The sequence below is a fragment of the Podarcis liolepis genome (assembly GCF_965112155.1).
Source record: "Podarcis liolepis genome assembly, chromosome: 3".
Lineage (NCBI taxonomy): Eukaryota > Metazoa > Chordata > Lepidosauria > Squamata > Lacertidae > Podarcis > Podarcis liolepis.
The window spans coordinates 3,083,755-3,097,534 of record NC_139557.1 but is presented as its reverse complement, the minus strand read 5'-3'; the positions used below and the strand labels follow the sequence as shown (position 1 = coordinate 3,097,534).

The 13,780-nt window shown below is 41.4% G+C and overlaps 1 protein-coding gene across 11 annotated transcripts in view; it reads left to right on the top strand.

The window, feature by feature from the left end:
• Positions 1 to 13,780, top strand: part of EHBP1 (EH domain binding protein 1) — a 273,433-nt gene that overhangs the window by 41,747 nt on the left and 217,906 nt on the right. For all 11 annotated transcript variants that reach the window (XM_083495129.1, XM_083495124.1, XM_083495130.1 and 8 more), the window contains exons 3-4: positions 3,967 to 4,024; positions 9,525 to 9,620. In XM_083495129.1, the coding sequence (XP_083351255.1) occupies positions 3,967 to 4,024; positions 9,525 to 9,620 (154 nt within the window). The remainder of the gene's footprint in view (positions 1 to 3,966; positions 4,025 to 9,524; positions 9,621 to 13,780) is intronic.

The following is a 13,780-nucleotide window of genomic DNA, read 5'->3' as shown; positions in this document are numbered from 1 at the left end:
GAAGCTTTTCTTTTAGGAATACTAGGTGTGGAGAGACCCAATGACCAGAAAAAAAATGTTTATTTATACAACCACAGCTGCCTGGATGATGGTGGCACAGAAATGAAAGGAAGATAGAGTTCCAACCAAGGAAGAGTGGCAGATTAGATTAATGGACCATGCTGAAATGGCAAAACTCACTGGAAGAGTCAGACACTAGGAAGAAACAACTTTTAATAAAGAATGGGGGAATTATGTAAACTATCTGAAAAATTATTGTAAACAATGAAGTTCATTAGTAGGATTATCTTAAAACTGTAGTTAAAACTATTAACTAAGAAATAGTGAGGGAGTAATTAAAAATGGGATATTTGTATTTGATGTTTGTATGTTATAAAAATTAAACTGAAAAACAAAATGTATTTTAAAAAATTAAATGAAAAGCAATCAAGGTGTGTCTCAAAGCTTTGATTATCACATTTAAAAACTCTAACATGATTATCCTTTTCTATTAATTATTTCTATGTGGAAAGTAATGCAGTTATAACTTGTGACATACTTGCAGCCCTGTTAATGCTTTAGTGATGGGTTCCGTAAGTTCTTTGGACTGTTATGTAATATAGTTTATTAGCTAATATATTTCCAGTGTCCCAAAAAACGATACTCCGGTTCTTTGGTTCCGTAAGTAAGTACATTGTTTCCAAGTGTGTTGGTTTGTTTTTAGGTAAGGCACACACTGTGGAAACTATGCAGAAATATTTAATTACCGTAATTCAATGAGACCAAGACTCCTTTTATAGAATTTAGACTGTAAAATGTTTCAATTTAAGCACATGGGGTCCCACAACTGTATATTCCATATACCTTAAAGCCACTGCCTTCCAAATTAGAGGATCAATTTGTTTACTAATTTTACTCATTGTTCCCATTACACTATAATTTTTCAATTATGGAGTCATAGCCTATTGATTTAAACTGAACAGTCCCATTTTCAAATCACAGTATGTTCCCTTTAAGGAGATTTGTTAACAAACCCCAAATGTTCTTCAAATTAGAAATAGTTCTTGAATACTCTTATAACTGCAGAAACCATTATGATATTGCAAGAGAGTTAAGTGCTTTTCTAGTTTTTGAATGCGAGAAACACCATGATCATAACTAACTGCTTTTTCGGATCCTGTATTTTGATTATAAGCATTTCTGCAGCAGCTTGTCTATGTGTGCAATTTTTAATGATTCCTCTGCTTCCTGGGCAAGTTTTATTGCCTTCTCCTTTTCAAGTTCCATATTTTTCAAAGAAGACGACCATCTTACCTTCTCTACCTGTAGGTTTTAACTTTTCACTCCCCAGTTCCTGCTCTAATGTTACTGTCTGTTGTTCTAAGCAAAAATAATCTCTTCCCAATCTTCAATCACCTCAGTTTTTCTTCTGTTTTTTTTACTCCATTTAAAGCCTTTTGGAAACTATCAGAAACATAAAGTAAACCCCATAACATACAATATTCTTTCTGCATTTTTGATGGTCTAAACTCTTATGCAATAAGAGTGAAATACTTCCTCCAAATATTTTAATGAATTATCAGAGTCAAAGCATTTCCCATCTCATACACATGGACCCCTTTTTGGAGTAAAGCTCTCTAAAGGTGTCAAATCCATCCTTCCTAAGGAACTTTTTAGCTACACTTTCTTCACCAGTGGGATGCTTAGACATACGGTAGTTTATTCTCTCTAGCCACAAAAAAATATTGCATGCTGCTTTAGACATACTTCTGGTAAACCATTTTTCCTTGTGCATGTGCTTTCACCACCTTATAACTTAAGCTTTTAATCTCTTGCTCCCCTAAGGAGCAGACTGATATAAGCCTTACTTATTTTTTGTCTATAATAGAAGTCAGATCTACTTTTTACCATATGTCAGCCAGATAAGTTTGGTCACATTTACAACATGTTGTTTTCTGCTCTAAACATTTATCTATACCCTAAGCACAAAATTGTAAATGGGCTTTGGTTGCCCATTTTTTCCTTTATTTCCCCCCCAAAACCAGGTCGCGAAACCGAACCAGGTCGAGGAACAGCGGGATGGCAGCGCTGCGGCTCCCTGCTGTCCCCCGAGCTTGTGGGGCTGGCCGATGTCTGCCCGGCGCGCGGGGCACTCTGCTTCAGCGCGCCCCTCGCGCCGGGCGGCAGGCTGTTATCCACAGTGGGGAGCCCTGTGGGGAACTCCTGCAGGGCTCCCCATGCTGCGGATGTCTGCCCGGCGCGAGGGGCGCTCTGCTTCAGGGCACCCGGCTGCTATCTGCAGCGTGGGGAGCCCTGCGGGGAACTCCTGCGGGGCTCCCCATGCTGCGGATGTCTGCCCAGCGTGAGGGGTGCTCTGCTTCAGGGCGCCCATTGCGCCGGGCGGCAGGCTGCTATCCGCAGCATGGGGAGCCCTGCGGGGAACTCCCGCAGGGATGCCTAGGCTGCGGATGTGTTCCCGAAGCGCCGGGCGCTCTGCTTTCAGCGCGCCCGGCACTCTGGGAAGCAGACTGCTATCCGCAGCCTAGGCAGCCCTGCAGGAACTCCCGCAGGGCTGCCTAGGCTGTGGATGTCTTCCTGAAGCCTGGAGAGCGAGAGGGGTCAGTGCGCACCGACCCCTCTCGCTGTCCAAGCTTCAGCGAAAGCCTGCATTCGCCCCATAGGATGCACCCAGATTTCCCCTTCATTTTTGGAGGGGAAAAAGTGCATCCTATAGGGCGAAAAATACGGTACTCAGTGCCTAGTCTGCTGTCCCAAACAGCTTCTCAGGAATACAATTAGCCATTTAGCATTTCCATGGAAACTGCAAATTCTGGCCCTATGCCCTATAAATTATCTGGCCCTATGCCCTAAATCCTGGCCTTGTGCCCTTGTTGGTCCAGTGACCCAAAAAAAAAATTTAAAATAAGGGTTTGGGGCATTCACATAAGCCAAAAGCTCTCTGGAGCGAAACTACTAACACAAACAAAAAGAAGAAGAAGATGGAAATACTCACACTACAAACTCACTACACACTCTCCATGTGGTCTTAAACCACCCTTGCAACCTGTTGTTCTCCACCTATTTGTTACAAGTGTGTACCTTCTGCCAGCACTCATGTATGTTCATATACACACTGCTGAGAGGTTTAGAATCTTTTGCTAGAGTTATGATATATGCTTGTTATGGATGAAGTTTTTTCTTTGCATACCACTGGTAGTTTGTTTAGAGCAGGCATGGCCAAACCTGGCCCTCCAGCTGTTTTGGGACTACAATTCCCATCACCCCTGACCACTGGTCCTGTTAGCTAGGGATGATGGGAGTTGTACAGTGGTACCTCTGGTTACGTACTTAATTCGTTCCAGAAGTCCGTTCTTAACCTGAAACTGTTCTCATCCTGAAGCAAAGTTCTTAACCCGAGGTACTATTTCTGGGCTAGTGGAGTGTGTAACCTGAAGTGTATGTAACCTGAAGCGTATGTAACCCGAGGTACCACTTTAGTCCCAAAACAGCTGGAGGGCCAAGTTTGGCCATGCCTGGTTTAGAGGAAACAAACCACAATCCCAGGTTCTCGGGCAACAAGAAGTCCGGAAATAGCAAAGTGCTTGTTAAGTGTCATTTCACAAACCAGGCCCACCTGATAGCATTTCAAATTGTACCACTTGCCTCTGTGTCCTCTGAATAAAATGCCTCTGAAAATTGGTTTTCAATCTATCCATCTATGTATTTTACTGGATACTTGGTGTGTGTGTGTGTGCATGTGTACATTTATATGTAGATAATTAGTTTGACAAACCTATGATTTTTTGAATTGGAGAGTTTTGAAATAGCTCAACGGAGTTGATATGAGAAGGTAATTGATGAATTGTAGTCTCTTTCATATGAAGGAGTGGTGCAAGAGAAAGCACTGTTCTTTTATCACATCATAAATCAATCAATAAATAAATCTAGAAAAATTAATGGTGGGTGTCTTTTTTTCCTCCTCAACAGGCAACCTGATAAATTGGTAGTGGTTTGGACAAGAAGAAGTCGAAGGAAATCTTCTAAGGTTAGTTTAGTTTAGTTGAATAAGGGAAACAAAAGTTGAAATAAGTTAGTTGATTATTGTTTTGCCTTAAGACAGGAGAAAGATAACTGATTTTTACAAATACACCTAAGTTGTTCTCTGTTTTTTCTTGTTAATACCCTGCTTAGTATTACTAGTTACTGAGGTTGCATTGATGCATGCAGTACAATAAGTTCAGCACCTGTCATTGTGAAGATCAATAGTAATTGAGAGTAGTCTATTGATGTATTCAATATTTATCCTGCCTTCCCTCCAAGATGGTCAGAGTGGAAGGTTCCATATCTAAAGTGTTAGTATAAGAAAATATTAAGTGGTCATGGTTGCATATTTTTATTACTTGAATTGGTTTTCTGGGTGGGAAAATGGCCTCATCCAACATGTTAACCACATACACTAACTTGCTTTATTCTCAACTTATTTATACATTTTAAGGATAGATTCAAGTTGGTCAAGTTGGTCATAATTGCTGTATTAGTGCAAAACTTTATTTACTTCCAAGAGCTCCCAGCTAATATGTCCGTAGTAAATGAATAATAACCATAATAACAATTTCATACTACCGTAGAAGAGTAGCCATTGTGCTATAAGGAGCAAAATGTACAAAATTAAATTACATTTGAACACCTATTATATGCTAGCTCCTTTGTGATCCTATTTCCACATTATCATTATTTATGTGGAAATAATTTGAATTAGCTAAGTTGCTTTGAAGAGGTTGGTTAAAATTAAAATAATTTAAATTCAAGCAGTCACTTAAATTCCCCAATCCAGCTGAGGAAATCTGCACACATAAGCAGGTTTCTGCACATACATAACTGATGGATCAGGAAACAAATCTGATGTGCATCAGAATGTGGAAGCTGTCTCTCAGCTTTGCATTTCCTTCATAAGATGTGTCTTTGAAAGTGCATCCCTATTCCCATTCTGCTGTTTATAGTCTAGCCACATAATATGTTCAGCACTACTATCCTCCAGCTATCCTAGATTTTCAGGCAGCTATGGACTGACATACAGATGCTCTGAGTAGTCCATGATTCCAGCACCACGATTGGAAGCCACAGGAGTCCCTTCTCCTCAGAATTATACTTGCTATGCAGTGGACATGGTTTCTAGACATCAGATTTCATCCTTAGGTGTTCCTAATTTACATAAGCAGATCCATGTATTGATGGTGACTTTGTTTTTCGAGTGTCTGACTTTCTACAAGAGCCGGAATAGTTCTGCTGCACTGGCATATCAGTTAAGGAGATTTTAACTTGGGGCATTTGGAGAGCATTTCTAAAATGATACAAACTCCTTGCCATCAAGTTCTGGGCCTATAGAACATTGGTGATTCTACTTGATTTAAGATGTTTGTCTCTAGAACTGTAGAGACAGTTGTATTATGCATTCAAATCATTATGCATGTTATTAGTTTCTTTTAATTGCATTCTTGGAAGCAGATCAAATGACAAATTATTTTATATTAGGGTGATATTTGTGTCCCAAGGATTACGTAAATCTTTGGCAGCCTGTGCCCTTGGCTTTCATATATTCATCTCCTATGAGAATGGAATGATCCTGGGAGGGGAGGAGAACATTTCAGTATTATATCTGATGGACTGAAAATGAAAATCAGAGAAAATTTGACAGGATAAAAGTATATATAATCGAAAAATCATTGAATCAGGCTGTGTCTCTCTCACTTTTATAAACAAGTGTATTTTCCAAAAGTTTCGCCTGGATTCTCCTCATCACTGTTTCCCATTATAAACAGGGGAGCCAATGTGATGACATCCATATGCTCATGGACTAAAACTCCCTTCAGCCGTAACCAGCATGGCCAGTGCTTAGGGGTGTTTGTAGCCCATCAACTTCTGGAGGGTACCACACTGGCTATCAATGAAGTCGAATGCAATAAAGATAGCTTGCTGTGGCCCTGAGCTTTTGAATAACGCCTACATATTTATCTTACCTTTTTGGTAAGACTGTTGTATGAATTTTTGTTTTAAAGAAGAGTCCATATGTAGGACAATTAAAACAATTAGTAAACGTTGAGGCTTGCTCATATCAGTTATGGTCAGCAGAGGCAAATCCCTAAATGTGCTAAAACTTCAATAGGAAAATGGTACCTTTGTGTTGCATAGAAAAATATACCAAGATGCTTCTGTGTGGCCGCTCTGCTCTCTGACATTTCGGATCTTAGCCCCAGTACAGTGCAATTACAGAACCCTCTAGAAAGCTTTGTACCTTAAACCCTTTCCTTCAGTCTATCTCAGCCTGGGCCAAAGGATACAAAATGTACTATCCATTTAGTGATGATGAGATTATAAATAATGTTTTATTAATTGCAAAGTAGCAGTAGAGTAATAACGTTTTAAGGGGTAGATAGGTAGCCGTGTTGGTCTGCCATAGTCAAAATAAAAAAATTCCTTCCAGTAGCACCTTAAAGACCAACTAAGTTAGTTCTTGGTATGAGCTTTCGTGTGCATGCACACTTCTTGCATGCACACGAAAGCTCATACCAAGAACTAACTTAGTTGGTCTTTAAGGTGCTACTGGAAGGAATTTTTTTATTTTAACGTTTTAAGGGTCACTTGAAAGTTTCAAAGCAGTTAGCTACCTTTTTTATTTTGTGACTTTCAAGTTCGTCTAGTGAAGATGTTATTCTACTGTTGATGTGGATTTTTTTTTCCTAATTAAAAAATAGATTTTTTTAAAAAAAAGAAGCCAAATTGGTTGCGTTTTGCTAATCTTATTTTTTATATATAAAGTATTTGAGAGTTGCCTTGCCGAATCAGAACAAATGAAAATCTTGTTCAGCACTGTGTCTTCAACAGTGATCTCTGTTGGTTTTCCCCAGTATATGATAATGTACTGCTCAGGTGTTCCATTTTTTGATATCTTCTCTCTAACAGCAAACTCAGGTAGCTGAGTGCCTATAAGTTTGGAAACTAAACATTGTGGTAAGAATTCACTTCTACACCACCTTGTTCATTATCCAGGTGAGGGACCACCTTTTAAATAAACCACAAAACCAAGGAATTTTTTTAAGTCCGGCATCCAGATTAGGGACCCGTGTTTATTATAGCTAGTGCAATAGGACAGAGCTCACTCAACTCAACTTGCCAGTTAAGAAGGTCTGCCCCAAGGCACTTCAGAGCGAAAGCTTATATACAACACACAAAGAGTCATAAAACATTCTTAAAAATAAAACATCCCCTTTACATGTGTCAAGAAAGGTCACAGGTCATTGGATAGAAAACACGTATGGTGTCTTCCTGCTATCCTCTGCCCCCGCTATCACCTTGGGGTTGACCAGAAGCGCCTAGGCCTTTTGCCCGTTTTAGGTATCAGATGTCCCACGTTGCCCTGGCAACCTAGCCTATCTTTCAGGGAACTTCCAAGGATTTCTGATTAACACTCTGGTGCTAATTCATAACTGACATAGGAAAACATCCTGCCATTTGTGCCACTTTCAGGGTCAGATAAGGAGGGATGCAATGCAGCGTAGGGAGGAGAGACTCAAGAATGCAGAACACACAAAAATCAAGCCTAATACATTCTAAAAGGTTAAATGCAATTAAAGTGAAACATTGAAATATTATTGAAATCAAAAAAATACACCTGGGGTCTCTACATAGTAGTACATACACCTGTCAATTTAAAGCAAATTATATATTTTTTAAAATAGCTGCCTGACTGGAGCATCTGAGCTTAACTTATAGGAGTGGTGACCAAACTTGGCCCTCCAGCTGTTTTTGGACTACGACTCCCATCATCCCTAGCTAACAGGACCAGTGGTCAGGAATGATGGGAATTGTAGTTCCAAAACAACTGGAGGACCAAGTTTGGCCACCACTGTCTTATAGTATGTTGACGGTAGTTCACCCTGGAGAGAAGGGGGTTCTTCAGCATGGGGTCTTCCAGATGTTAGGGACGGAAGCTCCCATCTGTCCCAGTTGGCCAATGATCAGGGATTATGGGAATTATAGTCCAAAACATCTGGAGGGCACCATATTGGCTACCCCTGTCTACAAAACTAAAATTTAGGCAGGCTGCTTATTATACCAAACAAGCTGAGAGCAGCAGAGGCACAGAATCCTATATGGAGAGCAGAGAAAAAGGGGCAATTGACCTGCTCACCCATTGTGACACCTTAGAGCAAGTATCTTTGGGGGTGATTATGATTTGAGTTAATTTCTCCAGAACTCTTCTTCCTACCCCTGCCTCTCATGCTGTATAATATAAAATACTTAGGTTTGGGGCTGGCAGTTTCTTAGCACTACATAGGATAGCTGGGGAGGGCCAATGGTGCGGAGAGGAATGGTGATGTTTATCACTTCCCACTTCTGAACCCCAAGGCCTGAACGACAAGAGGGTCAGGTTCTATTCCCAAACAGCACATTTCCTTTAGGTGCTTGGTTTACACTGCAAAATTGTGTTGCAAATCCCACTTGTCTTGGCTAATAGCCATTGAAAAGGTATTGTCCATGAATACGTCTACAACAAGGCTCAGCAGTTGGGTACATTTGAAAATGTGCTGGGGTGGCAGTGCCAAATAGCTGCTCTGGGGATCATGCTAAAACACAAAACTAGAGGTAACTTTGTGCTTCTCATGTGAAATCAGCCACGCTCTGCTGGTTCTACTTATGGAGATCATACAAATTGATTTTGCACACAAACAGCCTGAGCATTTATCAGTTCCAGGAAAAATATTCAAGGTAGCCACACGGCACTTGCTCTCATTTCACAGAAATCACTTTGAAGGTAATTACTGTATTTTTCGCTCTATAGGACACACCAGACCACAAGACACACCTAGTTTTTGGAGGAGGAAAACAAGAAAAAAAATATTCTGAATCTCAGAAGCCAGAACAGCAAGAGGGATCGCTGCGCAGTGAAAACAGCAATCCCCCTTGCTGTTCTGGCTTCTGGGATAGCTGCGCAGCCTGCATTCGCTCCATAAGACACACACACATTTCCCCTTACCTTTTAGGAGGAAAAAAGTGAGTCTTATAGAGCAAAAAATATGGTACACATTTTGCTCTATAACTTTCTTTGTAAGAAGGCTAGATGCTTTCTTTTACATGAAAGCTCAGAGTCTGCGGCACCTGCCCAGTAGCACCAGAGGAAGACTTTTGGTGACCCCTGGTCTATACATTTGAAGGTGGAGGTTGTGCAGGAGAGGAATTTGGGGTAGATAAGTTAGTCACAACGTTAGTCTGGGAGCAGAACAGGAAAATGCTCCCAGCCTCAGCCTAGCCATCAGACAATTCATGAACGAAGCCTCTGAACAAAAAGTATTCAACCAAATCAGCATTGTGTCTTTTCCAACGCTTTCAAGAAAATTAAAATATTGAGGGAGAGAATCCTTCTCACCTTTTTGAAACCTGCAGTCTAGTACTGTGCATGTTGTTTCTGCATATATTTGGCTGAATTTGCTCTGTACATTAATCAGTTTTTTCCCCAACTGCTTTTCTCCTCCCCAATGTTTCTTCAGGCTCATAGCTGGCAGCCAGGAATAAAAAATCCATATCGTGGTGTTGTTGTGTGGCCTGTTCCTGAAAACATTGAAATCACTGTGACACTTTTCAAGGTAACTATGTTGTTTTATCTTGTCTTTAATTGTTCCAATTTCATAGATTTAATAATAAACAGGAAATGCTATGAACATCTGATTCTACATTTTCTACTGTTGCCTTCACTAAGACTACAGTCCTAACCAAGCTTTCTTGCAGGTATGCACCATTGAAAGAGTGAAAAAACCTTTGGTTAAAATTCAACATAACACTATGGCAATTGTTCCACCTGTGCAAACATTTAAGCTTGCAAGGTGAAATGGTCCTCCCTCTCCCCCTGCTGTGTGCTATACTGGGGTTTCTCTCAACCCTCCTGAGTCAGCTTAGGGGGACATGGGAGATGAGTTAAGAAAATCCCGTTGCACAAGCAGACGTCCTTTGCACAGACTTCTACTAGTGGGGCTCATTAGTTGAAGCCAGCGCTACACAGTGGTACCTCGGGATGCGAACGGGATCTGTTCCGGAGCCCCATTCGCATCCTGAACAGAATGTAAGACGTGACTGCGCGTGCGCGTGTTGCGTTTCGCCGCTTCCGCGCATGCGTGTGACGTCATTTTGACTGTCTGCGCATGCGCAAGTGGCAAAACCCGGAAGTAATACACTCTGTTACTTCCGGGTCGCCGCAGAGCGCAACCCGAAAATACTTACCCTGAAGCGTATTTATCCCGAGGTATGACTGTATTTCCAAATAAATGGTTTTAGGATTTAGCCCTGAACCTGCTGTTACCAACAAAGATGAAATGATCAGGCTGAAATCCTATGCGTGTTAATTTGGGAGTAACCATTTAGCTCCATTTCTGAGTAGATATGTATGCGATAGAACGGCATGTTGGTTATTCCAGGATGAAACTAGATCACATCCTTGCAGCATGATCCTATATGTTTACTCAGAAGTCAGCGCCACTGAGCTATTGGTATTTACTCCCCAGTAAATGCACATATGATTGCAGCCTTCAGATGTTATCACATTGGTAAAGCTGGTAGACATTAGCTAACCTTTCCTGTTTTCAAAAAGTTCAAGCTATCTACATTTCTAAACTATATACACTTTCCATGTAATAAAATGTCAGGCACCAGCAAAAGGACTGCTCCTTTAAATATTGTGTCTCAAGTTCCTTCTGAAATGCTGCACCATCTGTTATCAGGTATCTTTATGGAGAGTTGCTGCTGGATTGGGTTTAAAACACTAACATGATGATGTCATATTCTTAGACTGCAGTTCCCATCACAATCTGCATTTAGAGACATCCAAATTACTGTCTGGGACATGGGTGGCGCTGCGGTGTAAACCACAGAGCCTTGGGCTTGCCGATCGGAAGGTTGGAGGTTTGAATCCCTGTAATGGGGTGAACTCCCATTGCTCGGTCCCTGCTCCTGCCCACCTAGCAGTTTGAAAGCACGTCAAAGTGCAAGTAGATAAATAGGTACCGCTCCGGCGGGAAGGTAAACGGCGTTTCTGTGTACTGCTCTGGTTCTCCAGAAGCGGCTTAGTCATGCTGGCCACATGACCTGGAATTCGCAACTGGACTTTGGTAATATTATGTAAATTGTAGTTAAACTAAACATTAAGCTGTTTTGTTTCTACTTCACACCGTACTGGAATTGTTATCATACAGGAGAATTGTAGCTTTAGTGAGAAAGACTAAACTGGTTACAAGCAGCCATACCTTAAAAGTACAAGTGTGTGTGTGTGTGTGTGTGTGTGTGGACAATTGCTTAAAAAGAGCCTTGTTTGCCTTGTCCTCCCTGAGTAGTACCCTGTGTCTTGGCAGTGCCCCTTCAGGCTGCAGGTGGGAGCTAATTTGGTAAAATGATCTGGCACACAAACACAAATCCTACATATAGAAAACTAACATATCAGGGAGAAAGCTAAGTTGAAAATCCTCTCACATACTTATGAAGAATATTGTTGTATTCAGGGTCATGTGAGCGCCCTTGTCTTAGCAGTTTGAATTGATGAAACCTAGACACAGCACAGGTATATCACCTCAGTAAGAACTAGGCCATTGGTGCATCTGGGGTTGAAGGAAGAAAGTTGTAGTGAGGCAGATGCCTTTGCAAGGTCATGGTTTATGATCTCTGTTACCATCACCATCAGCAGCAGCATCACCACCACCATTACAATTTATTACCTGCTTTCACCCTAAGGTCTCAGGGTGAATTGCAACACTAGCAGAGGGATACTTCTTGCATCACATATGCAAGACTGCACCCCTGGTTCCAGATTCATCAAAGTAGCTACCATCCTCTGTCAGTCAACTCAACTCTTGTCAAATTGGAAGAGTGAGATGTGCCCCCATTAATACCACACAGAAAAACAATTAAAGCCATCGTATTCTCTGTGTTAGAAAGGTGAAGGCTACTATGGCAGCTAGGGACCGTTGTGTCCAAGTGACTGACTGGCTTTGCTGAACAATTCCCCACAGGAAGAGAGAAGCAAATGTCTGCACTGTAGTTTTAGTGACAGTGATGAAAATGGCCCTGTATTCCAGCAGCAACTGTTTGCACTGGTTACAACTCAAGATCACAGCTGAGCTGCTGGCTTATTATCTGTGTTGGCAACAAATGCTGAGAGATTATAACTAATCCAGAGCTATATAGGAATCTGAGATAAAGGCTTGATTCTATTTGTAAAGCAGCAATCTGAAATAGTAGCATAGGTGAAGAATAGGAACTAAGATAGACGAGCCATGTGTTTTCAGAAGTGATACAGATTGTAGTGTGTCTGAATCTGTAAGTGGCTGTTGAAATGGTGTTGCTGGTAGGATTAGAGGGTAAGTCTGGGCTTCAGTTACTAATGAGAATGTTAAGTATAGCCTCTTAGCATTCACCAGTGGATACTTGAAAACCTGCTACTTAAAAGCTTAGGCAATCAGTCAATGGGCTGAATATTTTGCATGATATAGAGGCAGGCCACTGTATCTTTAGAAAATGTTCATACACATAGATGAAAATACAGCTCGTCAGAATGGTGATGTACCACCCTCAGACATATTTGCAAATCCAAAATGACCTCTCTGTTGTCCTCAAACATCTTACAGGTAAATATTACCTGTAAAGTCTAGCATGGCTAGGCAGATTGGGCAAACTGAGAAGTAAGCTCCATTAAATTAAACAGATTTTACTCTCAAGCATGTGCAGGGCTGCAGCCCTTAACTGTTTGCTACCTGAATCTAGAAATCCAGTAACACTTTCAACTTAGAGAAGGAGTGATGTACTTGTGATATTAAGAACTACGTAAGTACGTTTCAGAGCACAATTCAATGTGTTGGTGTTAACCTTTAAAGCCCTAAATGGCCTCAACCCTGTATACCGGATGGAGCTTCTCCACTCCCATCGTTCAGCCCGGACACTGAGGTCCAGCTCCAAGGGCCTTCTGGCGGTTCCTTCACTGTGAGAAGTAAAGGTATAGGGAACCAGGCAGAGGGCCTTCTCGGTAGTGGCGCCCGCCCTGTGATGCCATCAACGTATGTGTGTTTCTAGCTAGGCTGCCTGTCTTGTGACCTGGGGGTACTGTGCTTCAGTGTTTCTGTTCATACCTAGACAACCATTTCCAGAGATTGGTGCAAGAACACAATTAATCAGTCTTGTGGTACTTACACTTTGGTTCAAAACAGTGCTTTTTTCTGGGTGTACGCAGGGGTACGCATACCCCTAAACATTTTGTGAATCTAAGTTTGGCCTCATTGAGGGGCAGTATTTCAAAATGAGTAGGAAAATGAGAGTACCCCAAACATTTTTTTAGAAAAAAAGCACGGGATACAACAGACACGGGATTCCAGCTTGTCCCCAATGCTGTCTAGCACCTACACAAAACAACTGAGTAAGATTATCAGAAGATTTGTAGTGTTGAGTCTCTTGTTCCATTTCCTTCATCAGTTGATACGTTGAAGGTGCTGAATTGATTTCTGGATCAGTGATGGAGTGAATATGGACTGATAAACTAAAATAAATCCTGGAAAGACTGTGGTCTTGAGGAAACGTCAGTGCCCCATGAGCCTTTCTGTTTGTTAAGATAGAAATCAAAGACCTTTCTATAGTTCTCCCACCTTCAGAGGTGAGGCAAGTAGCTATTGGGGGGGGGGGATGGCCTTTTGGGCCGTGCCGCCTTTCCTATGGAATGCTTGGCCCAGGAAGACTTGCACCTTCTCTGATATATTTTTTGGCACCAAGTGAG